This window comes from Alligator mississippiensis, chromosome 13 (assembly GCF_030867095.1).
Source record: "Alligator mississippiensis isolate rAllMis1 chromosome 13, rAllMis1, whole genome shotgun sequence".
NCBI lineage: Eukaryota > Metazoa > Chordata > Crocodylia > Alligatoridae > Alligator > Alligator mississippiensis.
Genome location: NC_081836.1, coordinates 48,811,389 through 48,835,795, shown reverse-complemented (window position 1 = coordinate 48,835,795; position 24,407 = coordinate 48,811,389). Strand labels below are relative to the sequence as shown.

The following is a 24,407-nucleotide window of genomic DNA, read 5'->3' as shown; positions in this document are numbered from 1 at the left end:
AATAGATTCATGTACCTACTGGTACAAACAAGGCTGCCCATTTAGATACAATCTAAGGGGCAAGCAATGCCAGGCATTGTCAGGGCTTAGATATACCAAGGCTTGGTGTTATGTTTAATTTTCGTGCTCAGATATGTGAATAGAGCCATTAGTTTAGAGACTAGTAGACATTTAAATCCTGCATGTTATAAATACTTATGGAACTGGTGGGGGGGAAGGACAGTGGGAGGGAAGGGAAGGGAAAAAGAAAAGAAAGCAATCATCCCAGAAACGCAACTGTCTATTTGTGGCCTCAGGCCAAGCCACTTGCATGCAAGGAGAAGGCTTGTGTGTAGGCCCACCCTTCATGCATGTCCCAGCTTCTATTATGTGGATGCTGTTCATTCCCCTGCCATCAGCACAGTCTGCAATGACACATCACCTCATCTTTTACCCCATGCCCAGGCCCATCACACACCCCTTTGTCAGGTGTTACTTAATGTTTGCTCCAAAAGTACTGCCATCAGGAAGGAATGAAGAAAGAAAGTGCTAGCACTCAACAGAAAACAACTGAATCCTTGAAAAAACACAAGCTTGAATGATTGTTACAAAAACCACTTGCAAATATCCCCCTAAAATAATCCTCAATAATGCCATCATGGGGTAGGCATGATATCGCAGGTGTGGGGAGAGAAAGAGAAAAGTGTGCACTGTTCCTTTTTTCTTGGCCATCAACCATGTGAAATGGACCAATACCAACCTAAGTCCTGTTAAGCAGATCTTAATCAACGAGGCTCTAATCTCACTTGCAGCTACTTTAAACAGCTCCTAATTCTCATAACAGAAGCTGTATTCTTGTAATGGGAACATTACAATGAAAATCCTGTCTAGAGCTCAGGGAAGAAAAACTGAAAGAGGAAAGAGTTCACTAAAGAGAAGCTATACCTCTGAGTTCAACATCCTGATGGTACTATAGAAAATATTAAATATCTGGGATGGTTTATTTAATGCATCTCATCATACTGACCAGTCTTCCTCTGAGGTACCTGGACTATGAAACCATTTATGGTGAAGTTCATATATTAAGATGTATATCAACCCTAGAAAATTTGCACTTGGACTGAATGGGACAGGCACAAACTTTTCACCACCAGAGCCAAATCTTTGGGGGTGAGGAACAGAATAAACTGAATAGTCATAACAGAGAAGATAGAAGAATTCATCCCCTGACTCCTCTACCTGGGCTTTAAGTTGGGCTCTGATCCAAATCCTAAAGGGCCTTCAATCAGGGCCAGTGCTGACGACTGAATACATGTACAATCTACATAGAAGAAATGTTCATCTGGAACAGGATTAAATAAGGGTGGAAGAAAAGAAAGAAGTAGGTAAACTTATATAGATTATGCTATGAATAGGTAGAAATTCTGTTTTATGTTAAAAAGTGAGCCATCGTGCCATCCTTACTTCAGATCCTATTGACATTCCATATGTACTGGTAGTTTAAAACTGGTTTGAGCCTCTTAGTTTCTCCCCTATTTTACATGTGGAACAAGAAAAATGGGAATCTGAGTGTTAGTATCACTCAGACAAAAATCCTGATAGGGGATTGGCTTCTAAAATCTAGAATGTATCCCTTCTGCACCAATAATCTCATGTACGGGAACTCCTGCTTATTGACTGATACTTTCATGGACAAAAAGAAGAGTTTGCCTCTCGTAGGCCAGGTACATACATTACACTTTTACCGGCCTGTACCTATAACAGAACAGAAGCTCGGCACACCTAGACTGGTTTAAAAATGGCAGAACTTGGTCTAAGATTTCCCCCCTACACACAACCAAAGGGCAAATGTGTATTCTGTTCACTACTGATCGAAACTATGCCACTTACAGGGAACCACATAACTTAGATCAATTCCACCTTAGGCTTTTTGAATGCCTGTGCCTAGCCATAATTTAGCAACATGTGATACCTTTATGTTTTAAAACAAACCTATACAAGCTGAAAGTTATGCCTGTCTGCTTCTACTCTTCCTATCATACCATGTATCTGAAATAGATTTCTGCAGGGGTACCCCCAGTAGAAATTGCTTTCAGCTGATTCACAAAACAGAGTCGTTTTGTTTGTGCTCGGTAGGGTTTAATGCAAGGCATTCCAATCTGCCGAAGTGCTAATCCTGGTAGGCTTCTAGAACAGCAGCCACTGTATGCATATCTCATTTCTGTAGCTCTTCAGAAAAAACCATTGCAATTTTATTTAATTGCTATGTTGACTTATAACATTATATTTGTACTGGATGCCTGCCAAGGGAGATGCAACATGTCTGCAAAATGTATTTCCTCAGTGTTATACGCAACATTAAAAAGGTAAATGCACCATACAGTAGCCCTAATGCTGAAGTTCACTTTTTCCAGTGTAAATAAGGAGTAATGCTGCTGAAATCAATGACATTACACCCATATAAATGAGATCATAACCAAGCCCGGAGGCTGCATTTCATAGGTACAGTTGTCACACTGCAACTTCAAAAAGGGAATATGATTGTAGAAAATTAAAGCAATTAACAGTTGTTTAATTAAAGGGGTTGGTTTGATGTAGTATTTAATGCCGTTAGCACAAGGAGCAGTGTTTGTAGGATATTCTCAACGGGCAAATCAAAGAGAAATGTAAAGATTGTTGCTAAACCTTTATTTCCAAAAGTATGCAGTTGAAAAGAAAATGAAAGAGCTCCCCTTTCCTAATCAATATAAAAGATATCTGCTCCCCCAATGCCTTGCTCTGAAATAGATCTAGTTTAAAGGTCACTAGATTTGGGCTATCTCTTTGAACTTGAATTAGAGGAGGACTGACAGTGCGTCTATATGAGACGCTAATTGTGCAGTAGCTTAATAACACTGTGCAGTAGCATGCTGGGCAAAACCCAGGCCGATATGCTACTGCACAGTAGCATTAGGCTACTAAGCAGTTAGCGTTTGTAAAAACCCAATCACTGGTGCAACTGCGCAGTAATGCCAGTTACTGCACATTGATTAAGTATTTGGTTATCCAAGTGCTAAGCTTAATGCACAGGAACTATGGTGCATTAATGAACATGTAGACACACCCTGGGAAGACACGATGTAGGATTTTCAAGGAAACCAAGAGCTAAGATACGCTTATTTTATCTTATTTCTGCTGGTTCACTGTTAATATGTCATGCAGGAACTGTCGTGAGTTTATTCTGGTTGCTATTGTTATGGATAGATTGTAGGGACACGCAAGACTTGTCTATGCTACAAAAACCCCACTGTGTTAACTACCCACAAGTTAGAACATGTTAGTTCTCTAACAGGAGACATTATTCAAGCAAAGACAAAGCTCTAGACACAAGCAGATTCTTTTTAGGATGTGAAACTTGGAAGTGAATAAATAATAAATTCCTTGTCTCTCCCATACCAAGGGGAGCAATAGGCACCCTTACCACTGAGAAGTTTAGTTCTGGAAGAGCCATGCAACAGGACAGTGTGGGGCCAACCTTTTTGGCAGGCATTCCACAAATTACCCCTGCATCCTCTTCGAGTCCCACTACAATCGCCTTCCCCTGCCCAGCTGGCTGCTCTGATTTCTGCTTCCTGCCCTATCTGCTACTGTGCTGCTTGTTGCCATGTGCCACAAACAGAGGCACATGTACTGCAGCTCAGCTACCTCTGCGATAGGAGATGGAAGTTATCAACAAACCAGATTGTTTTTGGATAGAGCTTGATCAATTTATGAAAGCGATTCTATGCTACGGTCATCTGTGATAACAGGAAACTAGATTTGATGGCCCATGAGGTGTATTCTAGTCCTATGTTCCTATGACATTGGTTAGTCACACCATTTTATAGAAGATTACCAGAAACATCCCTTAAAAGAAATATGTGTGCAGCCGCTATCAGTCCTTTGTTGGAACAAAAAGAAGTACATGCTGAAACAAAAGGATGAACTCAAAGCATATAAGGCAGAAATCTAACTTCCCTTATGCCAGTGCAAATCTGGAAAAAGATTCTCATTTGACTTCCATTAACTTCCATGACTTCAGTGGTAATTCTCTGGGGGTATGCCTACACATGCAATTAATGCACTCTCCGGCACATGTCTACATGTGCTCGTCTGTCGGGAGCAAATTGAGTCTGATAGGAGCAGCCCAGTCCAGGGCCATCTGATAGGAGCTCCAGGCTCCCCTAGGTGCCAGGCTTTGGGTTGCAGGAGGCATGGTGGCTTAACCCCGAGCTCCAGAGGGTGGAGGGTACTGTCCCAGCTTGGCAGGAAGCATCCTCCCAGCCAGAGGGAGATCGGGCCGGCCCTGAGCTAGGGAGGGGTGAGAGGGAGGGGGGAGTTGTACTGGATGGGTGGCAAGCTGCCACACATCCCAATCTCCACATGGCTGGGAGAGCTGTCCCAGCTGCTGGGCAGCTGCCTTCCAGCCACGTGGAGATCAGGACCATCCTAATCTCCACATAGCTGGCAGGCTGCTGCTCAGCCAGGACAGGTCCTGAGTTCCACATTTTTTTTTTAAATAAGCCTAAAAAGCTGAAGAGGGGAGTTATAACTTTCTATTAAATTCTAGAGGATGCTTTAAAAAACCTCCCTACATATAATATATATATTCTACTTAATTTTATTTGGCGTTTCTATAAGGGACTGGAAAAGCCCTTGGCAAAATCCTGGCCCTATTGAAGTCGATGGGAGTTTTGCCATTGACTTTGATGGAGCGTGATTTCACCCTTCACAAGTAAAGCCTCAGGAGAAAAACCTTGTTGATTTTGCTGCTGAGCCAGCTGTTTCATTCCAGCAGGTCACAGAAACAAAGGGAAAATAAATATAAATATAAAGCACATGTTAGTTTTGGGCAGATAAGGCAAAATCCTTTAAATTTATGACTATACCCTATCTCTGCCTGATAAGTGATATGAGGAACTCTTGGCTCGAGTCATCAGAGATCATCTTAATACGTTTGATTACGGTCTACAACACTAATAGAGTTAGAGGTACTAGCAGCAGGGTTTGTTGGTTTGTTCTGGGATTTTTTTTTTTCTTCAGATGATGATAATACAATATGATGGAACTGTTATGAGTTGAAAAAGGCCACGCATTAACTGTTAGTTAGACACATTGCAAATACATTAAACCATCCCTAGAGTTTCAGTATGCACTCTCATTTTCTATGACTCATTTGGAATTAGCTATGGAATCTACACTGGGCCATGGGATTTTATAAAGAGAACTGGCTCACCCTGCTATCGTTTCTGGGCAATTATTTCAGAAATGAAGATGCCGTGCTACAAATAAATGAAATCACTGTACATAATCAGGCTTTATTTACAACCACATTCTCCTGGCTATTAAACACATCTTTCCTGATGTGCTTCCCTAGCTTCAGGGTAAATGACCTGAAGAAGATTTGTTGGGTAATGTCAAATATTCTGTACAAGGAAGCCAAGAAGAGATTATGGTTTCTCCATTCCCAAAGGCGGGCAGGGCTGAAGGATTCCTTCAGGAGCTGGCTCGCTTTATAGTCTTAATCAACATGGAATTTCGGTGTTGTGAAACTGCAAGGCAACTAGGATGGATGAATTCTCCAGGATTCAGCATGATTTGCCAGCAGATACACATTGGCTGGAGAAGCCATCACTCAAGTACTATAGAACATCCTTGGAGTTAACAGATAATTGTCTACATTATTAAGGAGTTAACATATTATCCTAATTGCAACCCACTCACACCAGCAAACATTAAACTTTGCAGAAGTCTGATTCTGTGTATGTGCACTGTACTCCCAGTATGACAGATGGGAGGAAGTGCACATTAGGGGTTGGTCCCTTTTCCTATATACTTTACATCAGTGGTTCTCAACCTTTTTAGATTCAAGGCATTCCTCATGAGACTCAAGGTCCCCCTCGGAAAACCTCAGCTCTTAGTTTTCACTTGTTTTTTGAGTGCAGAGAAATGCTAGAGCAATTCTTCTATTGCAAGCAACTCGGACCACAACAGGTCAGGATCTTTTTAACACTATGATTTCCTATTTGAAATCTCTGGGTTTCTCTTGTCAATCATGTTTGCACACCTAACAGTGCTAACATTGTGTAGCACCCTTGAAAGGATTTCAAGGCACCCCAGGGTACCATGGGACCCTGGTGAAGAATCTGCTCTACATGAGTCTAAGCTCTGAAGAAATAAAGTGCTTAGTTTTAAACCAATTAGAATCAAAGACACCTGGACATTTTATCACTAATTTGCTTTAGGACTCAAACTCAAAAGACTACTGGCTCCAACCCCCACTTCTTGCATCTTAAATAGTAGTTCAAATCAGGCTTCAGATGCAGAGATGTAACTCCAACTGCCTGCAGCATATATTTGAAGGCTGAATTGAGGCCACAGCATTTATTCATAGACAGAAGTGCTGTTCAGACTATGATGAAGCCCAGCTGTTCACAGGAAAAGGTACACTGGCTCAGGGAAGAGAAAAACACATCCAAAGTGATTTCCCATGTTCCCTCTCCGCTGCTGTAAATGTGTGACCCACCTGATTTCCTAAACCCTGGAGTAATTCTCATGCACAACTCCAAAAATTGAAGAGGCAAAGGTCTTGACTGACCTAGAGGGTCTTCCCTTATGGAAGGGGAGGGCAATTATTTTGGGCAGAGGGCTGCTTACTGAGTTTGGCAAGCCATCAAGGGCCGCATGACAGGCAGCCCAGGGCAGATAAATATTCATTTTCTAAATTTTTTAGGGGCCCCATGGGCTGGACAGAATGGCCTAGCGGGCTGCATCTGGCCCCCGGGCCGTATTTTGCCCACCCCTGCCTTATGGTGTGTGCTGCTTCTACTTGGAACTGCAGTTTTGTAGCTGTTATCCCCATCACATAGAAGGGTATAAAAACCCACTATACAAGGGACTCCCCAGGACAGAGCCTCCTTCAACCTGATGATTCCAGCAGAGAGGGCTGGGAATATGCAATATGGTGGTCCCATAAAATCTTCCCACCCCTTTCGCTTTAAAACCCTGTAATTTTAAGTTCTAGGATGTTCTGTTCCACAGAAGGAAATTATTCTTCAGATAAGCTGGTGAAAACTCAATGAGGTCAGAGGGGCTACACTGCAAAACATCAGCTGAGGATCTGGTTCATAGGCTAAGTGCAGACATTCACAGGAGTTAAGGGGAGATTAGGTCGGGTTAAAAATAGCCACCTGATCTAACTTCACCCCTGGTGTGGGCCTTACACTTAGACCTGGTGATTGGAAATCAATCTAAACCTATTACAGGACAGAAGTTCAGTGCACACAGACCAGTCTAAAAGTGTCAGAATCCAGTCTAAGATAGACCTGGGTCAATGTACACTCAAACTTAATTGATCTAGGTGACCAGTGGGGGTCGGACTCGATGATCTATTGAGGTCCCTTCCGACCCTAACATCTATGAATCTATGAGTGGGTCTCTGTCCTTGGGCCTGTACTATTCAACATCTTCATTAATGATGATCTTCATTAATCTTCATTAATGATGTGGATATTGGTATCAGAAGTGGACTGGCCAAGTTCGCTGATGACACCAAACTCTGGGGTAAAGCTTCCACACCTGAGGACAGGAGGGCGATCCAGGCTGACCTCAACAGGCTCAGGGAATGGGTGGATGAGAACCTGATGGTGTTTAACACTGAAAAATGCAAGGTTCTCCACCTTGGGAAGAAAAACCTGCAGCATCCTTATAGGCTCGGCAGTGCTACGCTGGTTAGCACTACAGATGAAAGGGACTTGGGGGTCATCATTGACCACAAGATGAACATGAGCCTGCAGTGTGATGCTAGTAAAGCAAGCAAAGTGCTGGCTTGCATCCATAGATGCTTCTCAAGCAAATCCCAGGACGTCATTCTCCTGTTGTACTCGGCCTTGGTGAGGCCACAGCTGGAGTACTGCATCCCGTTTTGGGCTCCACAATTCAAAAAGGATGTGGAGAAGCTTGAGAGAGTGCAGAGGAGAGCCACACACATGATCAGAGGTCAGGAAAACCGACCTTATGATGAGAGGTTGAGAGCCATGGGACTCTTCAGCCTGGAAAAGCGCAGGCTCAGGGGTGATCTGGTGGCCACCTACAAGTTTATCAGGGGTGCTCACCAGGATCTGGGGGAATGTCTGTTCACCAGAGCACCCCATGGGATAACAAGTTTGAATGGTCACAAACTCCTCCAAGACCGTTTCAGCCTGGACGTAAGGAAGAACTTTACAATCTGAGCTCCAATGTCTGGAATAGACTGCCACTGAAGGTGGTTCAAGCATTTACTTTGAACACCTTTAAGAGAAACCTGGATGTTTATCTTGCTGGGATCCTATGATCCCTGCTGACTTCCTCCCCTGGGGCAGGGGGCTGGACTCGATGATCTTCCAAGGTCCCTTCTAGCCCTAGTATATATGAATCTATGAATCTAGGTTAGACTGGTACACTGAACTTCTGTACAGTTACCTGCATAGCTCTGGGGCTGGGAAAGCCCGGCTGCCAGCCCCAGCCATGGGACTATGCTTTTCCTACCCACCCCCCCAGCACTGGGCTATTTTTAACCCCCACCCCCTGCCCTGAATCCTGCAAACCGCTCTGGGTGTTGCTGGTTTTATCAGCATTTGTTGCTTCCAGGAGCTGAGCAGGTAAATACTGGTGGGGGGAGGGATGGGAGGGATAGGGGGGTGAAGTCCCCGCCAAAACCTCCTGCAGACCCTGCAAACCCCCTGGCCGAATCAAACCCACCCAGATCCCAGCAACTGCCCATGAATGCTGCTTTCTCTCCCACCCCTCCATGGACACCACCTGCCCCTCCATCCCCTGGCAGATTTTCAATCCCCCCCAAGCTTACTTGCCCCCACTTGATACCCCAAGCCCCCTACTAGCTCCCCCCCATCCCAACTTACCTTAGATTGGGTAGCCATTTTAAAGTGATTTAACCTCCCCCAATGTCTGTACTTAGCCATAACAGTCATAAAGGAAGCAAATGCTAGCAAATGCCTTTAATAAAACCCTGCGGTATTCCACAGTGATCACCTCAAATACAGCAACGTTGCCATTGGAATATGTAGCACCTAAAAGAACAATTTTGGCATGCTGCAGTGCTTCTTTTGCTACACATGTATTTAATGCAAAAATCGGTTTAAAATAGTGTGTCAGCACCCTTGAAATCAAGCAGAAGGGGTGATTAAGACATAGTCATTTTCTGCTATTGTTCTGGTGGATAGTGGTAATTGCTTCTCTATATAGGAAACTGGCTATACATCCATTGTCATCCATCATCTTGCCAGTGCTGTATATAGTGCAGTATAAATGGTAAACTTTTGATTTAACCTCATTCTCACAATTACAATGTCACGGCACTGATAATGATTTAAAGTATCTGCAGCTAAGCCAATGGAAAAAAGACAAATATGGTCGAATATATAAAGCTGCCCAGGATATAATTACACATTAAAGACAGCTGGGATATATCAGGGTCTCAGTTTCCCATTTGTAAATTGTAATAAAATACGTCAGATTCTGCTTGTTTGAAAAGGGAAGGGAGGAGACCTGAGCCTACATGATATCATCCAAACCTATGCTTTCATAACTCTGCAACTTGGAGCAGGTCCACTTGGGGGAAAGTGGGATGTACTTTGGCATCATCTCCCTTCAGATGTGTCAGCATTAACTAATGACGGCTCCTCTCAGTACACTATACCTTCCAGGGGAGCTAAGGAGCCCATGCGAAAATGGCTGGAGAATGCTATGTTTGGGCCTTTGTACACGGCACAAAATTGGCCTTTAAAGTGGATTAAATACCCTTTTGTGCCGCTTTAATGGTGTTGCTGTTTGCAAGTTTGGTGACATATTGCATGTTAAATGACTTTACGTGGTGGCCCGATGCTTTCCTCCGTGGCTGTGGTGCCCCCCAGGACTGCCTGGGCCAGGTGCCTGTGGGTGGGTGCCTCCGGGGGACGCAGCCGCTGCCATGGAGGGAATCACCAGCCCCTGCCCCTCCCTCCCAGCTCAGGGACCACTGGGGCCACTGGAGAGGCATATAAGGATTGGGCCCGACCCTTGTGTATACACCACGAGCATTTACTTCACCCTAAATTGAAGTGGTATTTTTAAAAGCCCACCACTTCAATTTAGGGCGAAGTAAACCCCCGTGGTGTGTACAAATGGCCTTTAACAGGAGGCATTTGGGATCTAAAATGGGACATTTGGGTCTTTGCACACATCGTCAGGCCATTCTGAGGCACATGGGACTTGCTCATGAATTGCAGAATACATGTAAATAAGGAGGACTTCCCCAGATAACTGTGGTGAAGGAAGCTCAGCTGTCCGGCACTTGTGGAGGCCACAGTAGGTCTGGTCTATCTTAGGTTCTCATATGGCCTCCATGAGTTAACCGTCAGAAGGTCTCCATCCTCGATGCATTTACTTTCACCACACACCTACGGAATATGTTATTTCCTTGTCTAATTCCCATTGAAAAGACAGGGAACAGTCACAGCAGATGCATCTACACAAGACGCTACAAGATGCTGTAGCGATGCGCTATGGTGACATAGTGTCGGCAGGCACAAATCGTGACAAACAGCAACATAGTGTCTAAAAATAACCATGTGCCACTTTAGGAAGCAAATACGAAAGGACTGCGCAGCACCCCATGAGCAGTCAGGCACACGTGTAGACGTGCCCAGTGTGATTAAAAGACTTGCCCAAGGTCAGACAGGGATTCTGTATCTATCTTTAGATAGATCTCTGGATAGCAACCTGTTCACTGGGCCATCATTCCCAATGTATACAGCACCAATATACATTCGAAACCACGCATTGTCTGCTTCCTTATTCTTGTATGGACCTTCTTAAAGGAAATTAGCTGAACATCCTTACGGTGGGAATAAAGAAAGGAAACAAATTTATTATTCCAGTGATACCCCTGACAAAGATATCGAGTAGCTTCATTAAACATTTTGCAGCCTCAAGCAATTTTACTAAATCCTGTACAATGAGCACGCTGTGGTTTTCATTATGACAGTGCAAACATAGAGAGCTGGATTCAGAACTCACTTACACCAGTTTTACGTCTGTGTAATTCCATGTACTTCAGTGGAATTACTCCTGATTTACATGGCCATGAGAGCAAAATCACTCCTGTGCTACCCGTTTCTTTCCCTCTTCACTCTTGTTTAGCTATCTGAAATAATCTCCGCAGAGAAACTCATTTTCATAGCTACAATATACTCTCAGCAAAATAACTATACAGCTCACCTCAAATACAAACAACAATATATCAAAGAATGAAATTATATTTATCAAACAAATGCTATTTATTTCTTCCGCCTTAATAAATCTGTTCTGAAAACGCAGCCAAAACTCTGTTCAAAGGAAAGCAATACAGTACAAAATACAGGATTTTGGAATACATTTCCTTTTAATAAAGAACCACATACTAAAGGAACTTTGAACACATGCTGTATTTTTGAGTGGAAGAATTCATAATGTGCTGGACATCCTGATAAAACCATAAAATATCCTCTGTCATCTCAGATCTTATCCAAAGCCCAATGTAGCAGTGCAAAGACTCCTACTGACTTCAGTGAGCTTTGGATGAAGCTCCGAGTAAGCCGAAATGCATCAAGATCCTTAACTTGTGTACAACTCATATTTACTGGAAAATGTAGCTAAGTAAACTCTAAAACATAAAAGGCATTTTCAGCGACAGCTATTAGGAAACTAGCATGCCCAGGGCATTGGAATGCAGTTTTAAAATGAGCACAAGTATTTCTTACTTACTTCATTGGTTTAAATAATGCTTGTCCATAATTTTGGAACGTCATGATCAGTTTTAGTTGTGTGCCTCCTGATTTCATGGCTGTGGGGAAAAAATAAAACAATTTAAAATGACCACATATGACTCTCCTTACAGTCAACAGCCTGCCTATTGATCTATCTGGGTCCCTCTACACATTATATGAATGTGTTAATCGTGGCATAAATGGCAAGGGCACCCAATTTAAGGTGCCATAAAATGGCAAACCAGCCATAAAAGTGTTCTACAAAAAATGCGGAGTATTTTTATGGCTGGTTTGTCTTGCTCCTTAAACTGAATGTGTAGTATGACAGGGGCTGCCTCGGAACTGGTGCCAATAATCAGTCCAGAACAGTCCTAGATCACAGTGGACTGTGGGCACCCTGCTTTCAATTTGCTGGTGTAGGAGGAACCCAGGATCCTGATTCCAGGTTTCCCCATGCACTAACAAGTAGAAAGGGCACATCTGGGATCCAGTCACTGATTCCAAAGTCACACTTCCTGCCACAACATGGTGGCATGGCAGGGATCAGAGCCCATGGTACCTTTAAATGAATGTGTCTTAAGGGGTCTCTGCGTAGGCATTTATATTGCTATCATCACTATGGCATCAGATCATCAACATGCACATATCCAGGGCAATTCTAAGCATGGACAAAGAATGATTTAGTAGGTGAGTAGGGGTAATGCACTGTAGTGTAGGCACTTAAAGTGGCTAAACAACACCTGCATCTTGCACTGACATTTTTACCATTGGCTCAGTACTACAAGCACAGAAACACCACTGGCTTCAATGGGAGTGCTATACGTAGAGTGTTTGCAGAAACAAATCCTTCACTTGTCCTACCCCCTATTTTCTTTGGACTTGCTACGATGAAAAGTGCCCATACTGGAGAAGGAGAATAAGGTCTGTCTTAAGAGGGCAGCAGAACCCAAGCTGCACAAACAGATAAGCAACATCCAACCCTTAATTAAGAACAGATCACAACTTCTAGTCTATGCTATGATTAGTTTAAGTATCTGTTGCTGAGCAATAAGTACAGGTATATGTCTCTCATCTTCTTTATGGATATCATCTGTGAAGTCAATAGGTAGGTACCCACTTATTTCAATGGGATTTGGATCAGGCCCTACATTAATGGGCATGTACGTGAAAGAGAGGTGACCTCTGGAAAGTTTTAGCAAGCACAAGGTAGTGACTGCAATTCAAAAATGTTGAACACCGAGGGCCATTTAGCTTGATTCTAACATACACTTAATTCCCAGTTCCAGTGAATTAAGAATTTAAGGCTGACATTAGTTCCAGTGAATTAAGAATTTAAGGTTGACATTTATTTCTAGCAGTCTGTACCATTTGGGCAATATCATGCTAACAGTTGGACAATAGTATTTCTAAACTTAGAATGACCATTTTTTGTCGGAATGAGAACAAATGTAACTTAAAATATGCATTATACATGAATACAAGAGTTTCCAAAGAGTACATCTCCTTTGATGATACTGTTACTTAAGAAAGGTAAATACAAGCTCCAGCAAACCATCTGCCCTTCCCCCCAGCCAGGAACCCTCCAAAAAACTGAAATGACCCAGACCCTGACTTTTAATTCATTTCCACATTCTGAAATGCTGCTTATGTCAGTCTTCACAGTATGTGCAATTCAGCCCTTTTAAATACTTCCTCTGAGTGATCAGATAATCCCTTTCTTTAGAATTTGGACAAAACCGGTATAACTTTAAGAACTACATGCAATGTCACATTATCTTATTATACGAATTTTGTCTTAAAATTGGACTCATTCAGCCCATGTAACTTGTACATTTTCCCCCCTTCCCAATCCCATTAGCTGCACATCCTTTTAATTACTCCAGCCTGTGCCTTATTACTGATAGGTCACCAGCTCTCTTTCAGTGCTTGTAATCCACATTTTTGTAACAAAATGCTATGCAAATCTGGTCAGTTTAATTACTCTTCCTCTAGAACAAAATCCCTCCTGCATTGCCGGTTTGTTGACCCCTACCTTTTCTAGCATTACCCACCTATCCCGAAGGAACAAATAAATAATTAGAAATTAAAGGGCATTAAATAACTCTCACTGTACAGGTATAGCAGAAACAGATGGTTTTCACATATTAAATTTACTTTTGTGATGAGCAAGCCATGTCTTCAGGTGCCCCAGAAGAGAAGGAGGTATAGGTACAAGTATAGGTTCAGCCCTGAGCACAAATCAGAGCAGCCTCAAGGCTTCTCTCACATATGCTGTCAGTACATGTAAGCCAAGAGATTCTCCATGAAAGCCCAGAGCATCACTCCGAGTTAGAGAACAGAACTGCCTCCATTTGGTTAGATCCTCAGCTTCTATAACCCTGCCTTGCTCCACTGACATCAGTGGTTAGAGTCCATGCAACTTCATTGATGTCAACTTGGGGCCAACTCCTGCAGTTCTGCTCCCCCTTCCAGACAATAAGAATCAGTGTTTAAAAAGTGATGTCTAATCGCCTCTGTCCATGTCAAGCTGATTTCTTACACTATAACTGAACTCTCCAATCATAAAAATCAGAATTCTTAACTGATCCGAGCGGGTTGATATAGACCCATTAGAGCTGTGGGGTGGGTAGGGATTTCCAATTCATTTCAGGGAGGATTATGTTTCCATTGGGACAAGCCAACTTTTGATGCATGACTGGGAAATGGAGAGTCTTAAAAAAAACAACCCAAAAGAGGCAGAGATGGAAGAAAAAGGGAAGGTTCAATTCAGGTTCTAAACACAGTGCTCGGGACACTCTAAGGTTACCAGGTGGTTCAGCCATGCAGAGTAGGCCAATGGACACTTTGTTGGCTAACAACCAAAGATTTGGCAACACTAATGGGGAAACCATTATGAAAGAGTCATGAAATATGGTTCTGACCGGTTAGACACAAAGGGATTGATGTCCCAACAGAAGGCACTAGCTCAGCTAGTCTTTGCATTAGAGAAAGTGAGGTGAGAATACAAAAGATCTTCATGGCCTATTGGTACCATCCTATTGGTTAGAGCCTAACCTGGTTGCAACCTTGACTGTCCATTGATGGAGTTCTGTGCCAGTGCTGATGCTAAAAGTAAATTTTATATTTACAATGGTCAGAAGAGCATCAGGCAATTTTGCAGGGGTGGTTGTACATGAGAAGTGGTTCTCGAAGGATGCAGTGAATGCAATCTTCACTTGTTTCTGGAAGACTGCACCTTCCCAGGAAACGTTCTGCCCATGGTTCTGTGCAAATTCATACTACCGATCAGTATGCCCCCAACATTTTTATCCCAACACTGATCTGCACAGATCTTACCAATGTATACAACACTAAATACCATTATTATAACTAATGCAGTGCAATTGCCATGCAGTACATATGGATGACTAGAAGGCATGCTCTGAGCCCAGCTGCTTACAGTCCAAGGCCCTCATCCTCCAGATAGTCATACATGAGCTTCATGCCATGATTTGTCCCATCAAACTCAATGACACTACTCATAAGTTTTTAAAGTAAGCATGTTCATGCATGTTTGCAGGATTGGGGTCCAAAAAGACTTATGCCTGCGGTGTAGAAATATCCAGACTTGCATGTACGGATGTAATTTAAAACAATTGCTCCCAACCTCATGGAGACTTTCTGCCCAAATGTCAAGGTTGGATATTTTCCTCTTCTCTAAAGATTAAACTCACAGGTTGGCTTTTTTTACATTTTCTTAAATATATTTCTTAAGGATAAGAGAAGAAAATTCCACTTCCCATGTATGGTGCAGTTCAGACATGTCCCTCTTTATATTATGCCTAAGAATAAGAGTCCAATTATGTTCCAAAGCCTTGTTTGCTTGTTTGGAGATGCCCTTGAGACTGTAGCTACTATCCAAATAAAAATTTCATAAGGATTTATAATACACCGGATTAGAACGTACAATATTCAGAGAAGTCATATGATGACACAAAGCCATTACAGCTTGTCATGTCTCTGATCAGAACACTAAGACGTTTCTAAGAAGGCCTTAAAATGTTGGGCTGTTCTGACTCCAAGGGTGTTCTCCCATCTTAATCCGAATCCACATTTTAAAGAGTCCCCGAATGAACGTTTATGTTACAGACCATGAACAGCTCTGAAAAAGTCCTCCAAACTCACTGATGCCACAGAGTAACTCTTCCGTCCATTCTTGTGCAATGACTAGACACATTTATATAGTGATAAAAATACATTCCAGTACAAATAGTATCAACATTTCTAAAGAAAGAAGTTGAATGCTAAAGCTTAATATTCCAGCGTTAATCTTTCCTGTCAACCAGCATATTGCATGAGTGCTATGGCCTGATCCAAAGTGCTCCAAACTTCAGTAGGCTTTAGAATAAGTTTTCAGTGAAGTCTGTCCTACTCATCATGTTGAGGGGTTAGGGACTTGTCTAAAGAGCATTAATGCCCCTGAGACTTTTTTTATTGACTTTGATGGGTTCTGCATCCAAGCTGTAATGACCTCAGCCACAGATATCCATGGTTCTTCTCCCATGTGCTCCCATTCCTCACATTTCCTCTGCCTATTCTTTCCTGAAAACTAAGGAAATCCACATGTTCCTCAAGTTCTGTACCTCTCCCGTGTAAAGACTTTCATATAGCAAACGTATGAGACAGGTGCCACCATCCTCACTGAGTGAGATGTTTTTTCCTAACTTCCGTTAAAAGATCTGGTTTTGACCCATCCGAGACAAGATACTGGATGGAACAAAACACTGCTATGATTTGGCTTTGCTTTCTTCTGTCTTGCTGTACCCCAACTCTCATCTTACCAGCCCATTCGGATTCTACACTCTTCAGGTCCAGACATTTGTATTTGTAACGTCCACACTTTGAGCGTTGTTTTAAGCCATAATAGTCGCCATCATTAAAAATGACAGAGGCATTACACAAACACTAAATATCAGCCTAATCCCCCTTGTTCTTTTCCAACACCACCAGGAAGAGATAAAGGGCTACTCTGTAGCACTGTCTGAAATTCCTTTCTTTTATCAGGATCCAGCACACAGTATTAAATGTACTTATGCAACTGTTGACATATGAGAGAGATGAGACTAAGCCAAAAGTCAGGATGTGGTAACCTCTGAATGAGGGAAAGTTCGGCTCCTGATCTAGAGTCTCTCTTTGTAGCCCAGGTCTAAATCTAACATAAACGCGTTGACCCCGTCTGACAAATAATGGCCTGCACAAGTTCAGAGACTTGGAGGAACACATTTCCAAACATTCAGGTTTTAGCCACCTCTCAAATTGCTCTTGCTCTGCCACAACGGCTATCTAACTTGTAAAGGTCTCCCTCGGTTAAATCAAGACAATAAAAGCAGTTTCCAAAGGGAAAGAGATCTGTTAAAACATTCAGAGGCTTTGTTGTACATTTTTAAGGCCTCTTTTCTTTTTTCTTTTTTATTCGGGCTGTAAATTTAATCAATCGGCTGATTCTTGGCAGATTCATTGTTCTCTTATAAAGTAAATCAATGGTGCTATATTTCATCATGTTTTTCACACATTCTCCAATGCATTGTTTTCCTGCCTTTGGAGCAGGTAGTCATAATTATATTTAGAGCCGAAGTGAGGTTCAATATTCAGAATATTGCCTTTCTCTTATTCTGCCTTCTTTTTTCCCCTCCTTTGCTGCTTCTCTAGTGTCCACCTTGGTTAACTGCACCATTTACTCTGCATCAGTAATTTTGTACACCAGCTTTCCAATTATTGTCTGCACAAATTGAATGCATCATAGACTTTAGAAAGGAACTGAGCCAGGTAATGTTCCCAAAGCCTTTCAACCAGGAAATTAAAAAAACACCCCAGATACCTAGTCTGCTCACATTTCATCCAATAGCAAAACTCCTTTTGATGGTAATGGGAAAAGGATTGGGCCCACAATTACTAAACCCACGCATTAAGTGCCACACAATGTTTGTAGTTAAACTGCTGGAGCTGCTGCCAGGATTATGCATGTACATTTGGTAAATATGCAGGAAAATGGCTAATTAGGGTCATCTGTGCATGCAATTAAACCGTTACGAATGCAAACAAGCTGTGCAATTGTGCGTGCATTTTGTGCATCCACCTCTCCTAAAAATACGGTGCCAGCGTTCAAATGAAAATAATAATATTTAGGTCCCAGTCACTGAGAACTTGGCACCAAATTAAGTCATAATACGTTTTATACCAAATGAGAATGAGAACGGGATACACAGGCCACTATTCACGTTCCTTGCTTCAAGCTGTCCTTAACCCTGTACTTTTGAAGGCCACCTCTGGGTGTCACTGTGGGAACTGAATGGAGTGTTCATAGTCCATTTTCCATAGTCGCATCAATAGATTTGTTCTATTTAAACTATAACCTCAAGAAAATGTCACCTTGATGCTCTCTGCTCTTGTGAACTTTGCAGTAATTGCTTCTGTCACCATTTTCATTTTAAGGGAACTTTGTAGGTTACAGAATCTTGCGAGCAGGTTTGATTGATCCTGAGCCATCTCTGTGAACATGACTCCAATTATTAATGCAAGTTGAGCAGGGAAATCTGACGTGGCTGAAAGCAGTTTAGCTACAGTTTGGGTTTAATTATGGAAAGTTATCAAAACCTCTATGTCAAAACCACACGAGCCTATTACAACCTATATGGAACAAACCAAAACACTACCAAATGCGCTGTACACAACACTCGCCCAGAAAAGACTGGGTAAGTTAACAGGTCTTTTCCTATCCTATCCAATGCTATAGATTGAATTGCACTGAGTGTGGGGGAAATGATTCTTACTCACTATGAAGATTTCTGTTGATTGTATCCTTTGAACTGGTAGTCATTGCACAGATATTTTTCAGAAAAACAGACAACCAAAAGAATCAGGAAACTGGAAAATATGCCAGAGCATGTAAGACAGTACAACAACCATGTGTGTGTCCTTTAGTAAAATACATTAGACTTGTGTAATCGATTCATATACTTTGGAAATCTTGTTGGTCCTGCGCACTAAAAGTGAAACTTGGCAGGTGCTATTGTAATACATGTTATTAAATCCCTTAAAAATGTGCAGTGCAAAATAAAACATATTGCCCTGTCTAATAAAAAATAATAATAGTTTCTTCCACTTTTTTTCTCCATTTTTGAATACTTGACAATAACCCTGTTCACAGAGGAAGAAAACATGGTTTGTTCTTTACAGTGTCCTGTCATCTTAGGCTGGCAAGCCTCCTGTTGTAGCCAGGATCAGGCAGTACAATTCTGATAAGCCTTCCTTCAAAGAGTAGCCTGGCTTCATTTCTGGAAACTAGTTGTTACTTCCCTCTTTGAAAAGTGCTATTTCTTTGTCTAATGCTATGCATTTAATATTTTTGTCCACGAACGTTATGTGCTTTCATGGGTGTAAATTAAAATCATTGTTTCACATTTTGACTACAGTAGCATCTTAATGCTCCCAATCCCACCATGCAAAGCTCAGTCTGAACACGTACCAGTGAGACAAGCCCAGAAGAAATACGTCATGTGATAACGCATATTCCTATGAGTCTGCAGCACCTTCCCCTCATTGATCTCCAAGCTCTGTCTAACATATAATTAATTAACACCTCACACTATACCAGCATGAGTCTTAGAGTGAAATCGTGGCTTCAGGGAAGGCAGTGGCAAAAGTTCGACTGATGTCAATGGGGCCGGGTTATCACTCATCATTTTTATTACAACTGTTTTGCCAATAGATTAACTGAAGCATGGACAGGTTAAGCAAAAAACCCAGGAGTACAAGAGTAACTCAGTAGCTGGAACACAATTCAGCCCTATTACTCTTGATTCTCATTCCCCTCCTACACCCACTAGCCAACGCTGCATGACAAACGGTTGAACATTTCATTCTATCGCCTGTCTGATAAGCACTGCATTACGAACACATCTGAGCATGCTGCAAGCCGTGGTTTTCCTCTGCACAAGCAGCATGCACGGTATCTAGATCTTGAAATGAGGAATGGAATTCAGTCTATTTTGGAAGCTGTGCTTCATCAGTGCAGTATAAAATGCTGATGGCCCCAATGCATTTTAATGCAACGCACTACAATAAATCAGAACGTGAGTGGTCAAGGGCTTCGGTGCAAACTCTTCAAGAACCTGGGGTTAAACAAGGTGTTGCACAGCTTCAGGGCAACACTGCAGATCGCAAAAGTGATAGCACCATTCTGCAGGTAAGATGAGAGGTAAGAAAGAGCACAGCTTACGTGTCTTTCTCTTCCATCTCCTGATTGACAAGCGAAGAGTGGTTTTAACATGAGCACTGTAAGAAGCTACCTCCACCCTCATTCAAATACAAAAGGAACATTCTGTACATCATTCTATACTGAGTGGGCTGGGAAAGACAAACGTCATATCAAAGTGAAAGCCACCTAGAACTTGTTCCACTGATTGTAAATTATCCCTGTTATCCTGAGGCCTTGGCTGAAGGATGAGTAGCACGGGATATTATCTAAAAAGAATGTCTCTCATTGCCATGATGTTATATATTAACTAAAGGGGTGAATGGTGAATGGCTTCAGTCCCAAATTTGGGTTCTTAATCCCAATCCAGTAAAAAAATCAGTGCTCAGACTCTTTAAACAACCATGTGTTTGGGGAACCTAAGCCTCATTTTGATCCTTCGGTGCATTTAAGCTGGACAGCTTGTGAAAGCAACCCAGGTTTGAAAACTCTTTCTCCTCCACAAAGTACAAGGCCACACGAGTCCTGCTGAAAGCTATGTGGTGGTTCTTCACAAGCGGGGTGGATTTTCAATCACGCGGCATTCTATGCATCATGGCTCCTACTGTCTTGATTGGCTAAATTAACCCATGCTTTATGCCGTCAAGGCCTGCTCATTCCTACTGCTATTCAGAAGTCTGTGTAGTTCCTGAGATGGAATTGAAATCATTAGGCCAAGCTGTTCTATTTTCACTTGGGCAAAACCTATTCTGAAGCTAATAGAAATGTTTCCAGAATAAGGTTCTAAGGCCAAGGCTCGGTGACCTTTTCCAGCTGTGCTGATATCTATATCTATAGCTATATAGCTATATATACATATATAGAGAGAGAGATAGAGATATCTATCTATCTAGATATCTAGATAGATAGATATCTCTATCTATCTCGATAGATATCTCTAGATATATAGAGATATCTATCTATCTAGATAGATATCTCTATATATCTATATAGATACATGGATATATAGCTAGATATCTACAGATAGCTAGATATCTATATCTATCTCTATATATCCATGTATCTGTATAGCTATATAGAGATATCTGTCTCTCTCTCTAGCTGATCATCGTTTTTATGGAGCTTCTACTATTTCATCTTAGTGAAATTGTGCAAAGTACAGAGCAAGGTTGCATTTAATGTAATTTGCTTCATTTTCTATGTGCTCTCAGGCATGTAAAAACCACTGAACGTATTGCAGCTCTCAATAGCCAGGAATAAAATTACCTGAATTTATTTAGTACACCAGGAAGCTGTTTTGTTTTCTTTTTCATTGTACCTATAAAGCTCAATTCAAGGACACCTAACCATCGTTAATCAACTGCTGTGTTTCACATTGCTTAAAGACATACAATGGTATCATTTCAATAGTGGATTTACGAGCAGAGTAAGCAGAGCTGCCTTCTGCTCTCCATCCTGATACCCTGATGTGCATTCCACTTTCCCTGAAGTCAGTGGTAGATCTGGTTTTGCAAACACTGCAGCTCTGAGGGTTAAAGCCACAGCAGCAAAGCCTGCACAGGATGGAGTGACTGAGACACCAAACTGGGTTACTTTGCTCTTTAAGCCTTCCTTGCTGGTGAAGACATTTCTCTTCATCTTTCTCTCCTTACAGATAGCAAGATCTTCATTGAAAAGAGAATTCAAGAACGAGGGGAAATACCAGACTCATGCAGAATTCTGGTGTGTTGATTTGGTTTCCTGTTTTTGGCTCCCCAGCCCAGTGAGCTACTCTTGTTCTAAATATAAGCCCTGAAGTCAATGGGTGTACCCCAGGGGTAGATTTGGCCCACTATACTTTGCAGCTGGGATCCTGCTAGAGCACTCAGCCATTCAGGTAATACAGAACTGGCAATATGCCTTTATAAAACCTCTTCTACATTTAACTAGAAAAATCAGTGAAGGCTTCCATGTAGCCAGGAAGCAATGTATCAAAGACATCAAATATAAGTCATAAAAACACTTTCATTAATATAAAAACAGGAATGACATCTTGGACAAGGAATAAATAGTCACAAAAATGGCATTTATCTAGACCTACCAACACTTGTTATCTTTTGGGAGACTAGGTCTTGTAGCAAAGCCTCAATTGCAGGATTATGTCTGGAATACAGCTCGTACCGATTAATACCAATGTGGAATTTCAACCAATTTGGGTAGGAATCCACAGATGTTTCTCCGGTGGGTAAAAATTCTTCATCTTCGTTACCTTCATTTTGCCTACCACAAAGACATGAGGAGATATGAAGAGAGAGCAGTATTACTATTATTACTATTATTTGCAAAGAGCATCATAACAGAGTGATTCAGAAAACAATGATGTGAGAAGCAAGCACCGTAAATGGGAGACACCGGCTTCAGTTTGTCCCTGAAGCCAAGGATGCAATTGAGGGCCTTCTCCCACTTCAGTAAAGCCACCGGGAGCTTTGCCACTGAATTCAATGGGAACAGCCTCATGACCTAAATTATTAATGCCTGGTCCAAAACCCATTAAAGTCAGTAGCAAAGCCTCCACTGATAGGTGGGGACACTGGATCAGGCAATGGTACAACTTTGAGCTCAGTCCTGCATTTCAGAATGAGAGCTCCAACAAAGTGTCGTTGGAACGTGACAGAGATGCAGAATATAAATCTTTAATCCAGAGAACGATTGTTTTTTTAAAAGTAACATCCTACTCATGGTGGAACGGTTACAAAGAAAAACAACTTTAACCACAAATCTTTATTTAACAACATGTCCCAAAAAGAACTACTGCAAAAGTAAATTTAGATTCTGTAGCCATATACGTCCTTTTATATTCCCTGGTGTAGTTAAAAAAAAAAAAAGCAAATCACTTCTAAGTATTTGCTAAATAAACATCCTAGCTGTTTTCACCATGAAGTGTCTACAGGGAAGGTAGCTGGGCTCTGAGTTATTGTTGTCTCCCAGAATTTTATAAATTAATGTTAGCTGCTAAATTGAATGCTAATTACATAAACCTTGGGGAACAATAACTAGTAGAAACAAGTACAGCAGCCAGTTAAATTGTAGACATGCGACACTTGGACTCCTTACCCATTTGTTATGCTATCATATGTCTTCATGCCAGGGCCAGCTGTACCTTTAGTCATTATACTCCATACATAATTGTCAAATGCTCATGACAGCAATTTTTTTCCAGAGAAACTGGGACTGCTCTAAGCCGGAGTAGGCTAAATGTGATTTTAATGACTGAACATAGAGGGCCTATGTGGTTCCTGTAAGCATGACGTTGCACAGGAAAATATTTACAAGATTTTAAAGATTCAAATCAAAACTACTTACTCAAATGCTTGGCAGAGCTTTTGCGTGGTACAATGCAGCTGTTTAAAAATTACAGTGTCTGTGCTTGAAAGAGGGTGCTGTTGTATTAGGGACAAGTCTTTTGATTTCTCAACCATTCATGTTTCTAAGCATTGCTTATAAATCAGTGGGGCAGACAATTCACAGGCAAACAAAATGCAATCAAAGTTAGGCAGAAGTAAGGGCTGTGAAAGGGCAAGAAAAGATTTTGCCCAGAAAACGTGGTGTCAAAAAACAGACCCATCTTGGGGTTTAAATCCCATTTGTATGTGCACATTGCCCATGGTTTTGTGACCTTTGAAGTCGGGCCCTTGGCTTCAGAGAAAAGTTAATATTTGGTTACCCAGTCTTATGTTGTGTGTGTGTGGGGGGGAGAGGAAGAGGGAAGAGCAAGGGGTGGTGGGGGGAAAAAACAAGAAGTCTAACTTCAACATGTTTAATTCCTATTGTCCCTTGTGACACCTGAAGCCTATCACTTAACCTCCCATTATATCGGAAACATCCGTTACTCTGGACTTGGAAATGACTTGGTATAACCTACATGTATATGTGTGCGTGCACGTGTGTGTGTGCGCGCGCATGTATGCATGTGCATGTGTATGTATGCATATATGTATGTGCATGTGTGTATATATGTGTGTACGCGTATATGTACGTGTGTGTGTGTGCATATGGATGTGTGGATGTATGTGCACGTGTGTATATATCTGTGTGCACGTGCATGTGTGTGTGTTAGTGTGTATATATGTATATGCATGTGTGTATAGATGTGTGTATGCGTGGGTGTATATATGTACGCCCATGTGTGCATGTGTGTGCATGTGTGCATGTGTATATATGTATATGCATGTGTGTATAGATGTGTGTATGTCCGTGCATGTGCGCACATGTGTGCATGCGTGTATATGTATGTGCATGTATGTGCACACGTGTATGTGTGTGTGCATGTATGTGTAGATATACACACACATACATGTGCACCTACGTCTGTGTGTGCATGTGTGCATATGCACGTATGTGTGTGGCTATGTCTG

The 24,407-nt window shown here is 41.8% G+C and overlaps 1 protein-coding gene across 1 annotated transcript in view; it reads right to left on the bottom strand.

The window, feature by feature from the left end:
- FAM20C (FAM20C golgi associated secretory pathway kinase) overlaps positions 1 to 24,407 on the bottom strand; it is an 85,295-nt gene that overhangs the window by 58,876 nt on the left and 2,012 nt on the right. Inside the window, exons 2-3 of the mRNA XM_006260070.4 lie at positions 22,094 to 22,272; positions 11,779 to 11,857 (exon numbers count right to left, since the gene is read on the bottom strand). Of these exons, the coding sequence (XP_006260132.1) occupies positions 11,779 to 11,857; positions 22,094 to 22,272 (258 nt within the window). The remainder of the gene's footprint in view (positions 1 to 11,778; positions 11,858 to 22,093; positions 22,273 to 24,407) is intronic.